Below are 20,165 nucleotides of genomic sequence, written 5' to 3' on the forward strand. Positions count from 1 at the left end.
GTGTGGAGATTCCTCACAAAACTAGGATTAGAAGTCCCACTTAACCCAGCTATTCCCCTTCTGAGTGTTTTCCCAGAAGAATTACAAACATCATACCACGGTGATGTATGTGCAACTATGTTTATAACAGCACAATTTGTCATAACTAAATCTGGCAAACAACCCAAATGCCCATCAAATGAGGAATGGATGAAAAATATATGGTATTTTTATACAATGGAGTATTACTCAGCTATAAAAAAGACTAACTGGAGGGTTTTATGGGTAAATGGATGCAACCAGAGACCATACTCATAAGTGAAATAAATCAAACCCACATGTATAAACATCTTATTGTCTCTCTAGTTTAAGAACCTGCAAGAGTAAATAAAACCAAAAGTGTACAATAGATATTATGAAAGGGGAAGAAGTTGCTCAAAGGAAGGAACAACTGGGATGAGGGAAAGGAGAAAAAGAAAGAGTGAAGGAAGGGAATATATATATGGAGAGCTGGGACAACTGTACTGATGTCTAATGGTTTATTGAAAGGAACAATTAATGCTTAATTTCTTTTACCCATTTGTACACCCATATCTGGTAATCTGCACAACTAATTTGAAGACAACAATATATAATATAACAACCATTGATAAATTCCTCCCATCTTGCCTAGTGAAACTCTGTATCATTTCTAATGCTTTGTTTATTTATTTTTATTTTTTATTCCCTTTAATGGTTTGAACATTTGCTTTGTTTTTGTCTATGTTGTTATTTTGGTATTATTCTTTTTAAAATAAAATTTAAAAAATTATTCTAGATATAGGGAATGCAGACATAGATAATTTAATCCCAAAAGAGTGGAAATGTGTGACCAGGTAAGTTTTAAATTGTTTGTTGAAAGTACTTATAATTTATTGAGAATGTTATGTAGGGAACTTTTGTGAAAGAGGATATTTTTGCCAACCATTCATGTTTGAATAGAAATTAATTAGTGTCCCAGATCTGCATGGCAGCTTTTGCATGGTGCATTCCCTTGCTTTTGCATTGTACATTCCCTTCTGTCACAATGAAAACTCTTGTCCAAATTCCTATAGTCTGTGTGGTACCTTATTCCTTTTAGGAAATAATACCTACCAAGGCTGTAGCATTTCAAAGTTCTGGGGAAAGGGACTATCATAATGATGTCTCACATTTATTGAGCACTATAGATATTTTAAATATATTTCCATTCATCTGTACCTTTCCTGCATGTACCTCTTCAACCCAGCAAATTACTAGTGAGGAAAATGAAGGCCAGAGTGGTAATGTCATTTGCTTCTGAGCATACAGAAGGAGAGTCAGGGGTGGAATTTGCACTGAGGTAGCCAGACTGCAAAACTAAGTGCATTTTTCACTGTATTACTCTCAGTATATATTTTTGTTACTCAGTTTCTTAAGGGTTGATATATGTGGCTGTTTCTCCAGTGGTTTTTATACTTAAACTCAGTTGGAGTCACCATGGAAGCTTGTTTGGGGCCCCTATCCCCCAAAATTCTGATTCAAGAGGTCTCAGAGTCTGTATCTTCAGAGGGTTTCTTGGTCCCCATAATGAGAAATCCCTAGTGTGAAATGTGTGAGGCAAGAATCTGCCCTTTCAGCTCTCTTGAGTATCCATTGCAAGCACTCAACAGTACATGTTAGGCTCCAGCCCAGCTAAAACTCCTGTGATAAAAATAGCCCACAAAATTGTATCACATGAGCCTGGGTTATTCTTAACTTGAAATAAACCTGAGTTTGTATAAGATAAAGAAGACAGCACTAATTGGTAGGGTGAAGTTCAAAAACAAGATTTCTGATAGGTGATTTATTTGTTTCATATTAGTATATTTTGGTAATGTAGGTATCTTAGTTACTTTTCTCTGTGGCTGAGACAAAATACCCAACACCTACATGTTCTAGGAGGAAAGGTTAATTTGGCTTACAGTTTGTAGAGATTCAGTCCATAATTGGCTGGCTCCAAGGCAGGGTGGCACATGGCAGAGGGGCATCACAGAGGAGACAGTTCATGGTGGACAGGCAGTAGCAAAACAACAAGGGACCTTAACAGTGTCTTTCTGCCCCTTTGGTCTTATCTAGAATACTTAGGTGGGGCAGCACTCACACCCTTAGTCTTAGTGTCCTTGGCATTGTGAATCAATCCCAGCGTCACACACTGTAGATCCAGGTCCCTCTGAAAAAGTCCCACCTATGACTGCCTGACATCAACCATAACAGGGTCTATTGAAATCCCCAAGGTGTTCTGTTAAAACAATAGAAAAGTTTTTATAGAAGGATCTGTACCATAGGAGGGGAATAGATTGTACTGTTTCTTTTCAAATGTCTACAAAGTGGTAGTTATTAATTTACTAGTTGATTTTTGTGTGTGTGTATGGATGCTTTCCTTCCCATCAACAACCAAGTAATTTTGTAACTGCAAGTGTCATCAGTGAAAGTTAAAAGTAAGCATGGTATAGTCACAGTCAAAGGGCAGCACAACACATTTCCTTAGAGTACACATTTGCCTTCTAAAATAAAGTCAGGAAAATAGCTTTAGTAATTAGATCCTTTATGTAACCCTAGTGGAGTGAGAAAGATTAATAGCCGTGCTACAGGACTCTGTTCCACTGTCAGAGGCGCTGTGTACCACTCTTTTCTCTTGGGATGGAGTTTGGCCTGAAGTAAAACACAATTTCTACAATAATAATGGTAATAGTGGCCAATAGTTTTTTTTTTTTTTTTTAAGACTGTCCTTGCCAGTTGCTTCCCTTTATTTCCTTTATGTCACACAATGACTTGGTAAGTTAAATAAGTCATCTTTAAGCAACTGAGGCTCTGGGAGGTTAATCGACTTCCAGACCACCCAGCTAGCGAGCCATTTTACAGGGACACTTTGCTGTATGTAGGTATTGTTAGATCTTGAAGAGGTAGGCTGCAGCATTAAAGAAATCTCAGAACTTTTTTTTTAAAGAACGTACACAATATTGGAGCTTGAAAAAGAGAACTGTGTCATTCTAAATTACAATGATGGATAAAGGTCTTTTGTATTTGTCTTGCTGATCATAACCTGTGCCTCCATACTGGTGAGGTAGTAAGTAGACCAGGGAAGCCAGGTTCTTTTAAGCATGCTTGATCGGGCAGTGTTCTGCAGGGAAGGTTATAGTGTGTGAGTTACAAAGCCCTCCTGCTGCACAGGTATCAGAGGTTGCCTGTTACAAGTTCCTTCACTTCCACTATTACTTCCTTTTCACATTTCTATTTTGGACTTCTGTCCCATGTGTATTTACAGGTAGACAAAGCACTTTTTTTTAAGAACCCTTTTGCCATGAATGAATAGGATCCTTGTACAGTGTATCCTGCAGTTCCTGGGCATTGCAAGTCTCCTTTTAAACTCAAATTGGTGACAATGGTGAGTGTGACTCCCTATTGTCCAAGGAAGGAAGTTGAAGATAAAGACTGTCAAAGATAATAAAAAAAATCCAGGGGACAAAATTATCTCTATTTCACAGAGGCATTTTGGTATATAACTTAGGTATTGGATACTCTGGGGTTAAGCCTAGTCTTTTAAAAACCCAGGATTACTACAAAAAGATCTATTTTTATTAGTGCAGGTACCGAAGTTGGCAGGATTTTTTTTTATGAAATAAAATACCCAGCAGACCATTCCTGATTATGTTATGTATTTTTAGATGTTACCATTGAGTTATATTTATAGTATAGACTACTGAATTGTATCTTAAATATGCAAAATATATGCATAACTAACCTCCCAAGCTGCGTTCCCTGTGCTATATTACACCCTACAATGTAGCGTGTGCTTAAATTTTTCTCCTAAAAGTCTTAGAATGGAGCTTATTATTTGCTTTTAAAATGTAAGCACAGAGTGTGTGTGAGGTGTGTGACCCTCTGGGTGACATGTTCTTTGAGCTATGCTCAAAGGATGGAGTCAGCCACCTTTGGCAGTATAATTGGGGACCAGGGCCAATAATCTTGCATGGATAACTCCTCAAAGAGTAGACTGAGCTGAAAGGAATTGATATGCCAGTCTTTCCCAGCGTGTTCAGAATTTGGAGCACCAGGTATAAGCTGTGGCACGGAGGAAGGTTAAATTATAGACTGCATCTTTGGTGTAGTTTTTGCCTGTGCCCACACCTTTCCCAGCCCCTCAGAGCCCCCATGTCCCCAGGCTTGTAGAACTTGTCTGAAAAGTGAATTTCCTTGGGGAGAGGAAAGCTGCGGTTGATGAAAAGATAAGAGGCTGAACCTTTCTAGTGATCAGAGAAATCACTTCAGTTGAAGGCCCAGGAAATGACTATCTTGGATGCCATAATATGTAGGCAATTTTGGGGCTGTCTTATGTCTCCCCTAGTCCACAAGGGCACCTACCTCATGTGGGTCCTCTACTCTTCATAGAAGGTGGCCTAAACTCTAGAATATTTTTCTTTCTTGGGTCCAGTTAAAGAACTGTGTTCAAAGGACTTAAGAATTCTGTACTAACAATTTAGATAAATTATTTTCCCCCAAAGTAAGGTACTTATGGGTAACTTCAGTTTATCCTGTTCTTTCTGTTTACTCATTCATTAAGGACTTACTATGTGCCTGCCATGTGCCAGGCACTGTGCTATGTATAGGGGTTACAGAGATGAATATAGTAAAATCTGAACTGAGGAACATAGTTCCAGGGTGTACAGCAGTGTTCCATAAGAGTTGTTATTATTTAACATAAGGGGTTGTACTATGGACATTGTGCAAAACTTAGAGGGAATATAAATGAGAAAGCTGAACTTCTGCTTGGAGTGGTTGGTTAAGAGTTTTTCTTAAACATGGGATTGAAGAATTCAAGGTAGGAGGTAGAGAAAACATAATAGTGTTACCAGGGAGTTGGGTCCTGATATGGTGAGGTCCTGACACTGCCAGGAGCTGGCAGCATTTCTTGATTTTTTTGTGCTTTGTGTCTTTGGTGAAGGATTTCAGACAAAACATGTAGCTGTCATGTAGAGCATGGGCAGAGTTTATTACAAAATGCTCAATTTCCACAGCATGATAGAGAATACACCTTGAAGCACGAAGTTGGGCAAGTGCCAAAGGGGCAGTTTCACTGAATGAGGTGCCAGGTTACATATATGATTAACTATACCTTTCAAAGAATATTCTTCTTCTGAGGTCATTGTTCTTGTACAAATAAATGGGCTAACCTTAACCTATTTCAGAGAGAGATAGATGTCTATTTAGTCCTTGGGTGGACTAAACAGATGAATAAATTAGTCTCTGATTAATTTATTTTGAGACCTTGAGATTTTTCTAACCCTTTACCTGTGGTCTGGACTTTGTATGGGTCCTGGACCTTATCAGCATACTCAGAGGATGTTACACTCTCTTGAGCTAAAGTTTGAAACCACAAGCTTGTGTGGATCCTATCTGTAGCTAATGATTAAGAAAGAAAGGAGAAAAATCCCGTATCTTCTTTGCTTTTCAGGTAGCCCCCCAGCTACCTACGTTCAGAGCTGCTGAGGTCTAGCTTTCTGCATAACACTAGTATCCTCTGCAGACTGAGATGTAACAACTTGGGGCTGTGAATGTGGATATCATTATGCAGGAGCAACCTAGACTGACAGCTCCCATGCTTTAGTACAGCCATGCCACTGCATGTACAGTAGGAGTTCTGATTGCCAGTACTGTGTTTCAGTGCTAGGTGATAATGTTGAACACTGTGCTAAGAGTAGTGACAGATTCCTTGAAAGCACATGGCTTATATGTAAGGAAAAGAAGGAAAGAAGGGGATAAGAGGTGAGAAGAGACTCATTATGAAGGCGTCTGAATGCCAGTAAGGATTTTGTGAGCCACCAAGTTGTGTTTACTCACTCACTCATTTCTTGGAAGTAAGGATACCAGATAAAGGACTAAATCAAGAAAAAAGACAGTTACTTGAACGAGAAAGTATTACCTGAAATGGAAAGGGGGCCCAGATGTGACAGATTTTTGAGAGGTTGATATTCTAGTTTTGGTGACTGTGTTTGGGAAATGAAATAAATGGAGAAATGAAAGGAATCTGAGATTTCCACAGTGGTTAGAAGAGTGTCTCATGTGTATTCAGTAAGAGTTGTTGAATCGAATAGGTTGTTTGGAGAATTTTCTAGTACTTTTCTCTAAAGATGAAATTATGGCAGAATGTCAGATTCGGAGGGGGTAAGACTGGGTCTGATGTGTCACCTGATACTCAGTGCACTGGCAGAGCAGGCTTATCCCCCGATAAACCACTGTAGAGTTGACGTGATAAACTGAGTGAGCTTATGAAGCTAATGTATTGAGCAATCAGAGCTAATGACACGATCGGCTAAGCATAGGACCCACAGCTGAGTGAGAATGACCTAGACAGAGCTGCGCCTTACAATTTGCCTTAAGTTTGGGAAAGGTATGTTAGAGGCACATAGACCAGTTAGTTGCATAAGCCACAAAATATTCTGCTTTCTTAGTGCCATGATGTCCAAAATAATACAAATTTACTAAAAGGGCAGGAAAAAAAGAAAGAAAAATAGTAGGAAGCTCAGGTAAAAACCCAACGGAATATTGTGATATTGAAGGACTCTGAAGTCGAAGTCAATTGTGAAGGCTTTCACTATGAGATGACCTGTAGTTGTTTATTCAGTCTGTGAAATGGCTAGGTAGGTTTTCTAGTTAAGAGGGCCCATAACTCAGCGAACCACTCTGAAACTGTAGGTAGGGTCTCCATGATCAAACAGCTATGCTTGAGAGGCCGCTCATTCCTTGTTATGCAACAGAGAGTGCAGGTGAAGGATTAGAAGACAAGCTCTCCATTTCCCAGTCATATGTCTGTGAACAAATCTTTGAAACTCTCTAGATCACCATTTTCCTCATGTGTAAAATGGGAAAAATAACAGATTATTAAGTTTACTCCAAAGGGCTGTTGTGAAGATCAGAGGAGATACTTTACATGCAAATTCTTCCTGACCTATAAAGCTCTGCTCGCTTGCAGTGCTGTTACTATTGAACAGGGTGTGTAGTGGGATGGTTAGAAAGCCCATGGGAGGATCTCCGTAGTGTTGTTATGCAACTTATGTGTTCTGGTCTGTGTAATGTATTAGTGCCTTCTCTACCTGATTTTCAGGGTAAGCTGAGACATTGTAAGATGTGATGCTCTAGGGCTGTTGCCTTGTGCTATATAACCCAAGGTTTTATAGAAGCAACTTACTTGCTGACAGTTGATCATCTTGTAGTTAGAGATGATCTTTTTGACCCAAAGACTTAGTCTTCTCCTATGCCTCCAAGTAGCTCAAGGAATATAGTCGGGAACCAGAATAACCATTTCTGGATCTCAGGAGACAAAGAATTCATAGCAGCAGCTTTGTTTTTGTTGCATTTGTGTTGATTTCCTTCACTGTACACCTATATATTTTCACAGCATGAGCAAATTCATGTTTAAATTAATTGAAGCTATTAATTGAAAGCAGAAGTATTTCTATTAGATGCTCCAATAATTTGTATTCACAAACAGTCTGCATTCTTTTTTTTTTGGTTACCCACCCACTGGAGAGCCTTGTTGTTGTTGTTATCTACCCACTTGAAAGCCAATATTCTATTATTTCTAATTCACATTTATCATAAGAGTGACAAATAGAGTAGGAGGAAAAACTTCCTCTGTTCTAAAAAAACTATTTTCCTGCATCTCATTTGGATAAAGAAATGTGAGAAGATTTGAGAAAAAATTACTCATTCTCATTGATAGGTGTTGACCACTGACCCTTCTTTCTTTTCCAAACAGCTAAAAATGATCTTAATTGTTATAAAATCATGTGTCCACTTTGTCCGTAAGTGATATGGATTAGGCTGCTAAACTGTTCATTCTGTGGCCATGAGGAGAGGGAATTGTCCACAGCTGCAAGGCAGCCACGTGTCACCGAACACATTCACGCACTAGATTGGGCCACCTGGAACATTTCAGAAAACTCTTTAAGTGGCCATATTCCAGTTGTGCAGCTGTAGTTGTAGTGATCACTTTGTCTTAATGTGGCTTATTGGAGGTAGAAATGCAATAGATGGAAACTAATTAATATAGAAATAGCTAGGAATTTTCTTTGTAATGGTGTTCAAATAATGACTTTCAGAATGTTAGAAGAATGTAAATGTTATGCTGTTATTTAAAAGGTTGATTGGCAAAGAGAATTCTTTAAATTTCAGAAGGAATTTATATTTTGGAGACAAAATTAACTTTGCACCTTAAGTCTGGAGATAATGAAGTCAAAATCCAGTTGTTACCTGTCTAGCAACAAGTCAGCATGTCATGCACAGTTTCTGTTATTTGTGGAAATACAAGGTGTGGTGGAAAAATATTGTGAATTTTAAAATAAAAAAATGTACTCGAGTAAAAGACCCATTGCCAGTAACTGCTTCAAAAGACTCCTCTCCCCTGCAGACACACTTATCCCATTGTTCTTCCCACTCTCTGAAGCAGTTCTGGAAGACTTCTTTCATGAATGTCTTCAGTTGCTTCCTTGATGTCCTGAATCTATTTGAAACACATATCTTCTTTGGTCAACTTTGGGGAAGACCCAGGACCACCCAGTGCATAAGCTGGGTGAGGATACACGGTGATGTTTTTACACGCCTGCCTTTCTGGTGGAGGACAGCAGTCACGTTCATTGTATTTTTGACCATACCTTGTAAACACACTCATGAAAGAGGATCTCTACAACTGCTTCAGGCAGTGAGAAGAAAGATGGTGTGAGTGTTTTAAGGATCACAAGTTTCAGCCCAACCTGGACAACTCAGTGACTCAGCAAGATTCTACTTCAAAATAAAAAATACACAAAGGCTGGGGATGCAGCTTAGCTCAAAGATCCTGAGTTCAATTCTTAATACCAAAGGATAAGTTTACAAGTTCAAATCCAGTAAATTTAATTTGTAGTCTTCATTACATTTATTTATTAAGTGAATGACAGCCTAATTTCTTCATCTTTAGGGTGAAAGTGGGTACCGAGAAGTAGAAGTTATCTGTTAGTATGGTTCTTGAGAAAGTAATATCAAATATGATATAAGTAGATGTACCTCATTAGCCAAGGATGATGGTGCAGTTCTGTAATCCCAGAACTCTGGGAGTCTGGGGCAACCGAGCAATTTGGTGAGATCCTGTCTCAAAAAAAAAAGAGAGAGAAAAAGAAAAAAGAAGAAAAGGGCTGGGAAAGTAGCTCAGTGTGAAGGTCATGGGTTCAATTCCCAGTACCATACAACAAAAACTAAAACAAAACCACCAAAGAAAAAAAAAAAAAAACAAAAAAAGAAAAACAAAAAAAGACAAAAAGAAAAGGAAAATGTACATTTACCCTGTAACTATAAAGAACTATGTAAATAATGTTATTGTTATAAACATGACATTGACATCCTTTTTATTTGGTAACAGTGTCAGAATATCCATTTCTTGATATAAAAATAGAAAAAGGTTTCTGCTCTTCATTTGTCATCGGTTTGTAGAGATGTTGCTTTTCTATTGACAAGGAAATTAAGATAATGCTGATGAAATAAGCACATCAATGTATTTTTTGAAGAGGATTTACAAAAATGTAGTTTTAAAACTGTATTACCGAATCTTAATAGTACTTATCAAACACACAGTAAAATGAGAAGTAGCTTACTAGATCTGATGATTCCACTGAGTTATTTTAATAACTAAGGAGCATATTTATATGAAGAGAAAATATGAGATGGTATAGGTATTCTTGGTGATACTATAGAGTTGTTTAAAGAAAAATAAATTTATATCTGGTTTTATACTTGTGGACAAAAATAGTAATCACACTTCCAAATTACTGATGGGGAAACGAGTCACAATAAATATGTTGGATTCTCAAGATAAAGAAATGTATTCTCAGAGTTACAGCATCTGTCTTTAAAAATAGTGCAATAGAGAGATACTATTTTAGTAAGAAACTCATTAACTGTAACTTTAAAAACTGCTGCTGCTTCTTTTTTTTTTTTTTTTAATTTGACATTCCAGTAAACTGTTAGGGAAATGGCCCTCCAACTGCTTTTCCTCTAAGTGTCTAGAAGTGGGAGTGCATTCAAATTGAAAGCAGAAAAGTCCCTTAAATTTCTTTCAAGAAGTTCATCCTGTTAGTGCCACTCCTAGAGAGAATATGTCTGTTATTACTTTCAGCTGGGATAAGATTGCAAAAGACTCTTAAGAAATGAAAATTATACTGGGAGTTTTCTGTTATACTTAACAGTTTTTGTATGTTACTTTAAAAGTGTTACTTTTTTAGGTAATTAAAAATGTTCCTATCATCATGTGCTACCTCCAGAAGTAAAAATTTGGCAGTGATAGTTAAAATGTTGAGTAGTGAGAAGTGTATATCCAAAGATCTAAAAAAATGATTTTTTACTTCTGTAGCAGCAATTGCAACTAGGGAATAGTAATAAACTAATTGTAATTATATAAAGTGCTTTCCCACAGGTTCCTTCTACACCTTTTATTTTATTTCAGAATTCACAGTAGTCCTATGCTATAAGCAAGGCATTTGCTTCTTTGTAGATAAAGACTTAGAGATGTAGGAGGTTGACTTCACTCAAAGACCCACATTGAAGCCATAGCTGAGAGGAGACAAAAGACAGTTCTGTGCTTCTTTTCATGGTATGATTGACATGCCTGTATCTTACACATTGCATTCTTCCTACATTCTAGGTCTCTCCTCTTCAGCCCTTCTTGGACCTCGACTGCCAGCTGAACAAAGACGGTGAATCTTCATTCTGATCCATCAGTCCTTCAGAATCCCATAATGAGCTCACCAGTACAGCCCGGTCAGTTTCTTGCTTTATATGCTGGTAACAGACTTCATGTGAAGAATGTTGCTTTGTGTTGCTTCAAAATAAGCAATTTAAGTCATGAGGAACATTTTTTCCTAATGAATATTAGTTGATATAATAATGTATTTTCAATCTTGCACTGTATAGTTAATTCTCTCTTAACCCACTTTGCTTTCCGGGTAACTAATTTCATTTGTATTGTCTGAGCGTTAGGCTTTGATTCTTCTGCTTCTAATATAACATTCAGATTGAATTTGATGTTAATTAATATTAAAATTGATACATGTGTCTAATTTGCACCTTTAATCTTTCTGACCTAATATGTGTCTGTGTGTTTTTAAATTGTGCATTTGGAATTCAGTTTATGGGGTGATTCGGCCTCCATCTTTTTGACACACAGGAAGGACGTTTTTCCTCCCTGCCCTTCTTTGCCGCCCCTCCTATTTCCTGTATCCACATTTAACTATAATCTCAGCACCTGCTTCCTCCAAGTCCAGAGTGATAGCCATGGCTCATGGAGAGCTGTCATCAGCACAGCCAACAGCCGTTCCTGCAAGAACAGGGTGTCACCTTTGGAACAAATACTGTTCAAGGGTGGGGAGTGATGGAGCAGTGTCAGATACCCCACGCGAGTCACTGACAAATTGTAAAAGAGTTTTCTGCTTGGATCATTATAGCACCATTTATTTCTACACATTCTTCAACATGTCGCTTATCTTTGAGTTACCCAACTCTCCAGGTCAAAGTTGGTATAGTATTATATTCAGAGCTCATAAAGAAAGCCTTCTGCTCATATTTTCACTCTGTGGAGTATTTCACCCATGTTAGTTCTGCAATCCATTTTCTCTTCAGCTTCTCTCACATTCCCAACAGGCTGCCAGCTTAGGTGTTGAGTTTGGAACTGGAAATTATAGGAGAATATAATTGTAATTGTTGATTCTAACGGATGTAGTGAAGCTCTCCCACAGTCTTTTGTCACGGCTGTGATTTATAACTGGCATCTTATCATCTGATCAAGCAGATGTAGCATTTACCTAGGCTTCTTCTCTGTGAGTCCCTGTGAAGCCCAGCGTATCTCAAAGTTTAGCACACATTAACATCAGTTGGAGAGTTTGTTAAAATGCCCCGTCCCCATAGGTTTTGATTTAATAGGTCTGAATTGGGGTCTGAGAACTGTGATTTTTGCAAGTTCCCCCAGCGATGATACTATTGCTGCCTGGAAACCACACTTTGGGAACCACAGGTGTAGCTTCGTATGTCTGTACCTCGCTTTCTGCCCCTCCGGCCTCCACACAGCCTTGTAAGCATTTACTGTGAGCGTGTTGCTCCCTGTAGTTCTGGTACAGTATTATCCTTTCTGAGATGAACTTAAAATAATGTCTGGATTTTACATTTATAGATGAGATGTTAGTATATATTGTGTGTATTTATTTTTGCGGAAATTTACTGTTTCAAAATTGCATAGTTTAAAAGAGCATTTAATTTGGAACCACCATGGTCAAATATTTTTTCTTGTGGCAATATTTGGTAATTAGAGCCTGGTGTGTGCCTTACCTCCAGAGAATACTGATTTTATACTATGAAAATATCCTTTGTGGCTGCTATTTTAATGAGAAAGTTCTTGCTGGTCATGATAATTGGTCAGTTAGGAGAAGAGAAAAAAAATGAAAGAACAATGAGATAACTATGGAGTAGAACTCATCGGACTTTATGGTCACTGAGATTTCCTTTTGTATTTGTTTTCTTGCACATTATTCTGCTTAGTTGAGGACAGCATTTTACAATGGTCTCAGCCTGAGAGTATCTGTGAATGAGGTTTAAAACTGAGAAATATCATAGTAGATGGACAGCATGGGTGAGGTCTCTTCTATTTATTACAAGTAATAAACTGTGACCAGGGAGACCAAAATGTACTTTGTTTAAAGGAAAATGTTCTTAGCACAAACAAATATTTTTCTGTTGTTATTAGCCTGTGTTTTATAATGCTGTATATAAAAACTTATGTATCTATATCTATATATTTTTTCTACTGATGAGATGGAACTTGATTATTTGATCTAGAAAAAGTGTTTTTCTTACTTGCTTTCGTTTTGAAAATTAAATTAGTCTTATACAGTCACTATCCATTTATTTCCACAAATGCCTCCCAGTAGTTATCATATACCAGGAAGAAAAATAGATCCACACCAGTAATTTCAGAAATTCTTTAATAGTTAATGTTTCAGGCTGTTTATGTTTGTCTTGAAAATTAGTTCTGGGAAAGTGTGAATTCTTATTTTCTCCATGCATCGACACCACTCTCAGAAGTATTTTTTCCATCTATGTTCAAATACAGTAAATAACAAGTACAAATGATAATTGCCTTCGATGTGTATTCAGTCAAACAGAAGTGCTAATTTTTATATATAGAACTCTGGTTTTTATTTTAATCTTGCTGCTCTACTAATACTCTAAATTAGATAGTTGGGAGGTATTTTGGGCATTGAGGACTCTGAGTGGAGGAAAGATGTCTGGATGTGATTGTCAGCTAACTGTTACAGTAGGACAGATCGTTCATTCAAACTTATGAGGTGTCTATTTTATGCCAGATTGTATATTACCCAATAGGGTCACAAAGTACTTAAACATGGTTTCTTCTTTACAGACAAAACTATTTGGTGAGAGAGATAGACATGGTGGTAGTTTTGACCATGCAGTTTCTTAAGTATTTTAATAAATATAGGAACAGAAGTCAACTTCTTCTGTCTAAGGGTCTAAATATTATTTCCAGCAATTTATCTTTTATTGGCATTGCCAGATCTCAGAAGGAAAGACTTTTGGACTCATCTTAGTGTTTCCTGAATATGTCATGTAGTAAAAGATCACCTGAGGGCTTGTTAAAAGTACAGCTTCCTGGACTGCACCCCTAAAGAGTCTTATGCTATAGCAATGGAGGCTATGGGAGTTGGTTGGGTGCTAGATACTTGCTCTTCACTGTAACTTTGAAACATGCAGAAATGCATCTAACCTGTATAATAGTGCCAATATTTCTCATGTTGGGACTCTATGAAAACAAGAAAGACATCATTATATTATATTCTAATATAAGCCTCTCTCCCATGAGATAAGATATAATTCAGTTCATTTCCTCGCTGATGACAAATAAATAATGCAGCTAGTGCTGTTGAAACTTAGAAGAGGTGATCATTTGTGGGGAAAATTCCAGGGGGCTCACAGCTATTCTTTACTAGGGTATCCCAGTTTTATGGGAAGGTAAACCAAAGAGATTCTTACAGATAGAGTATATTTCTTTCCTCAAAAGAAGTTTAAATCTATTTTAACCCAGAGGAGATTTTTAGTGTGATTCCAAAATTTTAGAACACATGATCTGAGCCTGGATACTTATAAGAGTAAGTAAATTGGGCTATATCAACACTAAAATGATTTCACCATGAGATCTAATTTTGATAAATCTTATATTCATGTTATAATTTTGTTGAAAATGTACTCACAGACATTTTCCAAATATGGAATATGACACATGTTATATTTCCTAGAATTGTACACTGCTGTGGCTCTTAAGGCTTCTAGGTAATTTTGTAAGGTAGAGTGGCCAGAACTGTGTTTCAGGTCCTATAACATTAGTTTTTAAAACTCACTATGGGCTGGGGATATAGCTCAGCTGCACAGCACCTGCCTGGTAAGTGCAAGGTTGTGAGTTCAATTCCTGGCACCCAAAACCCCCCAAAAAGCAAAACAAAACAAAAATACCTCATTGTGTAAAGGTAGCTAATTTCTCCCCCTTTCCACCACTGTGGAAGCTCCTGTCATAACTATTGTACCATATAAAGTGAAAGAGCCAGGTTATTTCTATAACCTAAACTTTTGTAACAAAATTTTAATTTTATTCCTTTTCTCATATTCTATTCATTTTTTTCCATTGCCAAATCTTGGAGAAAAATTAGTTAAGGGATTTTCCCTTCATGCCTGTTTTGCTAAATAGCTGAGTTCTTTTATAGAAATGTCAAATAGGTTTAACTAATGATCAAAAAGTTCTTTGAAATATAAATTGTTATGGAAATGCTAAGTAGTAAAAACAATTTGAGGGCAAACATTAATAAAAGCTTCACTGCAAGCATTTTTAAAGAGACCTAATAAAAGCTTCATGGTTCAATTAATACAACACAACATTGGGTTTTCTAGAAGCATATGGGACCCAGAAGGCCTGCCCCTGTTTTTAAAATTTACAAACTCTTTAATGATTCACCACTTTGACTCCAGTGCATTACCCACCGTGGTGCCGTTTAGTCAGTAAGCAGGAAACTAAAACCAGGACAGAGCTGCAAACGAATATCATAATGTCCAAGGGGGTATTTTTTCTTCAGTTGGTTTACAGTATGTTACCCAAAAAGTGAATGTTAAATGAGGTAGAGTCATAGGACAAATCGAGTAGGTTATGGCTCCCCCAAATGAGTGTGATCTCTTGGCTTTATAATGAAATGAAATGCAGGTCACATCTTGTTACAAGAAGCTCTGTATAATGTAAAATTTTAAAGGTGTTGGCCAATCATCTATTTCATATAGTAGTCAAGAAAACTATTGCAACATAATGAAATAAACTAGTCTCTTAAAGCTTATTTTAACAGAATTTAATCATGGATGGGGAACATTGCATGTTGAATTCATCAGATATTGTTTATGAATTTTTCTGCTCTAACTTCTGCTCTAAGTGGTTTGTTGTTTTGCTTTTTGTAAGTCTAAACTTTGCAACCCGATATTCCAGTTGGAAACATAAACCTGAGAATGCATTTTACTCATTCATCAATTTCTGTATAAATCATATAAATTTATCTGAAATTATAATTGCATATATGCTGAAGAAGAGTTATTCTCAACTTAATATTCATAGATCTTCTGCTTGCTTTTTAGTGCATATTGGGGTCATATATTTAAATACTGTGCAGCTTCACATATTATGTCAAAAATCTAGAGCAGATATACTATGGCTGACAAGTGTGTGTTTTACAATGATATTTGCATGAATATAATTGTAAAATAATGCTAGGCTACACATTTTCTGAAGCTTCCTGAACAAGATTTTGGTACCTCTGCATTATATAGGACATTTACTGAGTTTTTGTCTTCTATATAGTTTAGAGTTTGCTCTTAAGAGTTCTAGAACTGTGTGTATATATGTGTGGGGGTACCATTTATGCTTGTATTGCAATATTGCAATAACCCAAGGGAGGTACTATGTAACCTGAATTTACCACTAAATAAATCCCAAATGGTCTTCTTCCTTTAGTTTTCTGTATATTTATCCATATTTATCTGTTACATTTTGCAAATATCAACACATAGCTGTATTCACATTTATGATACACTGATTAATTTATTGCAGGGTTAGAAAGCTAAAAATCTGTGTTAAATTATATTGTTAGTAAGACAATAACATAATTGTCTAAGGAAAATGCAAAGGTCTCTTGTACGAGCAAAATGCCTATGTTTGTATTTTCTAACACTTGTAGTTACCTTTTATCTGTCTACTTTCCTTCTTTGATCCTCTTGGTTGTTTTTATCTGTACTGTAAACATTTACAAGATTATGAGTTTCCAGTAGGTAAGGGATTGCTATGGTTTTGATGTTTGCTATGCTTGCCCTTGGAAATTATGATCAATAAGTTTTATAATTCATGCTTAAGCTTGTTGATTTGTATTGCTTTAGAGTTAATGTTCCAAATGGAAAACTCATGACTGAACTGTTGGTGGATTTGGTTTTAAAATATTATATTAATTCATAAGAATGGAGAAAGTCTGAGGTAGTCTATGAAATTACTTTAAATATTTCATCATGTTAACGTTTTTGCATTTGATTATATAGGGCTCTTAGCTCTTAAGATAGATGGCTGTTCTTCAGGTAAAATTGCACAATTAACCTTTCCCCGTACTCTGAACTTTCAAAAGAACTTTCTCTTTATATCAGTGTTGTAGTTCCAGTGGAAAGTGCTCTCTATGAACATCAGGTTTTTCTTTGGAGTTGGAATTTGCCCTAACAATTTCATCCTCTGTAGAATTAGAAGAGTCTGTAGGAAAAAAATATAATCACAATGGCTTATATGTGAGTACTTACCTTTTATCTTTCACTCTGAGAATAAATTGTCATTCATAAAGAAAAGTTGAAATGATGAATTATTAGGAAAAACTACTTTTGAGTCTTGGATTCTTGAGGAACTTAAGTGCGTTTAATAAAAGTTGGTGACACTTTGCAGGTCCACTGTTAGGAGAAAGCTACTCTACTTCACCTGTGTTTTTCTGATCTTGAGTTTTATAGTACTTCTCAGAGAGTCAAGACTGCTGTCCAAAAAGGAAAAGTCAGAGCTTTATTTTGAACCCTTTTTTATCAAGTCACTTTGCTCAATGTATTCATGGACATGGATATTTTGGAAGATGTTACTTTCATTTAGTGCATACAAGCTGTTAAAATAAATGATTAACCCAACGATTGTGAAATAGTTTTCCAAAAGTCCCATGTCTTATTATGTACTGTGTCAAACATATTATCATTAGATAAATTTTTAAAAATTTTTATTTTTATTACTACATGTTTCAGTACATATTGATTACAGTTATCATGGGAGTTCATGCTGTTCATAATACATCTTAATTGTTTTATCTCTGTTTTTTCATTTTCATCCCTCCCCCTTACCCTCCCTTCCTGTTTATTTCAACTGTTGCTCCTCTTCCCATTTGAAAAAGTTCTATTTTTATCATTTTCCCCACACCTTCCCCCTCCTATCCCTCCCTCTCCCTCACTTATTCCTTGATTCATTTGAAAAAACTATTTCCTTTTTATCTATCTTTATCTATCTTCTATTTTGCTTCCCCACCTCCTCCTTTCATACATTCTCATGTAGGAGAAAACATATGATATATTCTCATGTGTTATAGTCACATGTAAGAGAAACCATACAATATTTAAACTTGTGTGTTTGACTTATTCCACCCAACATCATGATCTCAGGTAGTCTGTCATGAAAAAAGATAAACTTCAGGTATATAAGGTAAATTCATAGGTAAATCGATGCAATTTAGACATATATACTTTAAAAAGTACTTTATGAAAAATTTATGATGATGAAAATTCTTCCTGACTAATTTTTGACATTTCTTTATCTTTGTGACTAATGCCTGTGTTATTATGCTTTACATTTTAATCAATGAGGGTTCAGCATATTTTAGTTTGGCTTTATGGTTCAAGTGAAAAATGAAATGTAAAAACAGATTTTAAAGGGTCATAGGATTTCTATGAAAGGCCTTACACATTAATAGAACAATTGAAGAAGGAAATTATAGAAAGAAGAAAAATAATACGAATCATGAATTGTGATAGGTAATGAGTACTACTGAATCTACAAATTTCAATAAAATACGTCAAAGCAGAAATCATTTTCCCTTCTGTTGGGAGAACTGATAGTCTGCCCACCCATCTGCCTTCTTACCTTCCTCAGTTTTCTTTATCTTTTCTCTTATCCTGCCTAGCTGTAAATAAGGTTTGGGTTCTATTTCATAAGTTTTATAAAACAAACAAAATATGTGAGGAGGAAGGGAAATGAAGGAAAATTGGATATGGTAAATACTCTTAGTGCATACACTTCAGTTCTGTAAGGTTAGTAGAAAGAACAGATCTGCCTCTGAGCTTCAAGGTCTTTTCCCTACTGTGAGATTAGTTTTCCCTACACCTAAAGTGGATCCAGTCATTCCTACTTAAGGAGTGTAAGGAGTGTCAGTGGCTGTCTATCTGTATACTATGACCTCACACATTTTTTGGAGCTTCTCTTCCTTTTTCTGCTCTCTGTTCTTGCCATCTGGAGCTGGGCGTCTTCCACTGGGCTCACTTACCTGCCCACAGACCTCCAGTGCCCTTTGCTCCCTGTAAGGGATTCTCTGTTCCCTTCTTCGAGACCTACCTTTGGCCTCATTTCTTTCGTGAAGCTTCTGGGCAACCCTTCTAATGTTTACTGCCTGTCAGTTCCAGAGCTCAGGTGGTGCTGGGGGCTGTCTTTGCAAATCGGCCAAGTGGTTTGAAGGCAAGGAGATCTTAGAACCCTTTTCTGTGGAGGGTAGAAAGTGATTTAGTTGACAGTTTTATTCATGACTCCTTCCTTAGTTGAATAATACACCAACTAGCAAATAAAAGGTACCAAATAAATGAAGAACTAAAAATCCTTTGGGAGGTGCTGGTGCCTGGGGAGGGTGGGCACAGGGAAAATACCTGAGCAGAACCAAACTGCTTCATCTTTGTGGTGGATCCTGTCCCTTTCTTTGGATTTTTATTTATGCATTTCTTGATTTCCTGGTTTTTTTCCCCCATACCTTGTGTATGACAGCTCTGAGATATTCTTTAGACTCTGTGTAGTGCTACTTATTGAAGTGTTTTTGAAGTGTTTGAAGTATTTTTGTTTGTTTGCTTGCATTTTCTAAGGTGACTTATGCCTTCAAAAATAAACATAATAAATGGAGTAGTCAGCATTTACAAAGCTAGTGATCGTTCATACTGAGTTCCTTCTCTGTGGAGAAGTCCCCCAGTTTAGATGTACTTTACCTAGGACAGTGATAGAAGCTATCCCCATTCCAACACTAATAAGCCACCTCCCTCCCTGTAGCAAACACACACTGTAGTTAAGAGTGTGAAAGGAAAGAATAAAAGGATTTGGAGTTGTGGTGAAGTAGGCAATTATTTTGTTATTTTAGAATCCATTAGCCTAACATTATTTAAACTTTTAAAAATTAATTTTTGTTTGCTTTCTGTATTAGTAGTAACTTTCTTAGATTTCTGAGGAGTTTCAGTAAGATATGTAAAAAGAAAACATCTGTCATAAAATTGATAACTTTTTAATCTGTATATTTTCAATTCCTCTTCTTTAAAATGGTGAACTTGTAACCACTTTAATATAATAACCGAACTCTTCATAAGGATAAAATTAGCATCTACAACTTTCTGTGTGTTTCTACTAAAGTGTGTTTTTTGCTCTGTTACTCAACAGGGTTGGAGAAAGTGACTTCTTCCTTTGGCATATATCCAATAAAATGGGGATCCTTTCGTATCTGCTCAGAAAGTTCATTTTTCTAAAGATAGTGGAAATAATAAAGAGCAGGCAAGTACTTGGTGTCTTTCACTCCGAGCTCTGGGGAAGCTCTTTGGGTAGATTTTTGTTTGTCACACACCAACAACTCTGTCTCACCCTGAATGATGCAATGAGCAGCCTCCTGTAGGGTAGCATCCATTGACAATATTGCCACAGCCCATTAGTGAATCACAAACTCCCTGACTCTGTAGGGACTTGCCCCAGTGTAAATGAATGACTTAATTCTTAAACT

General features: G+C 36.6%; 1 protein-coding gene across 1 annotated transcript in view; it reads left to right on the forward strand.

The window, feature by feature from the left end:
* The window catches only part of Hdac9 (histone deacetylase 9), an 885,718-nt gene that overhangs the window by 76,006 nt on the left and 789,547 nt on the right, over positions 1–20,165 (forward strand). The window contains exon 2 of the mRNA XM_005377344.2: positions 10,688–10,803. Within this exon, the coding sequence (XP_005377401.1) occupies positions 10,782–10,803 (22 nt within the window). The 5' untranslated portion in view covers positions 10,688–10,781. The remainder of the gene's footprint in view (positions 1–10,687; positions 10,804–20,165) is intronic.

This window comes from Chinchilla lanigera, unplaced genomic scaffold, assembly GCF_000276665.1.
Source record: "Chinchilla lanigera isolate Chin_1 unplaced genomic scaffold, ChiLan1.0 scaffold00009, whole genome shotgun sequence".
NCBI classification, from domain to species: Eukaryota; Metazoa; Chordata; class Mammalia; order Rodentia; family Chinchillidae; genus Chinchilla; species Chinchilla lanigera.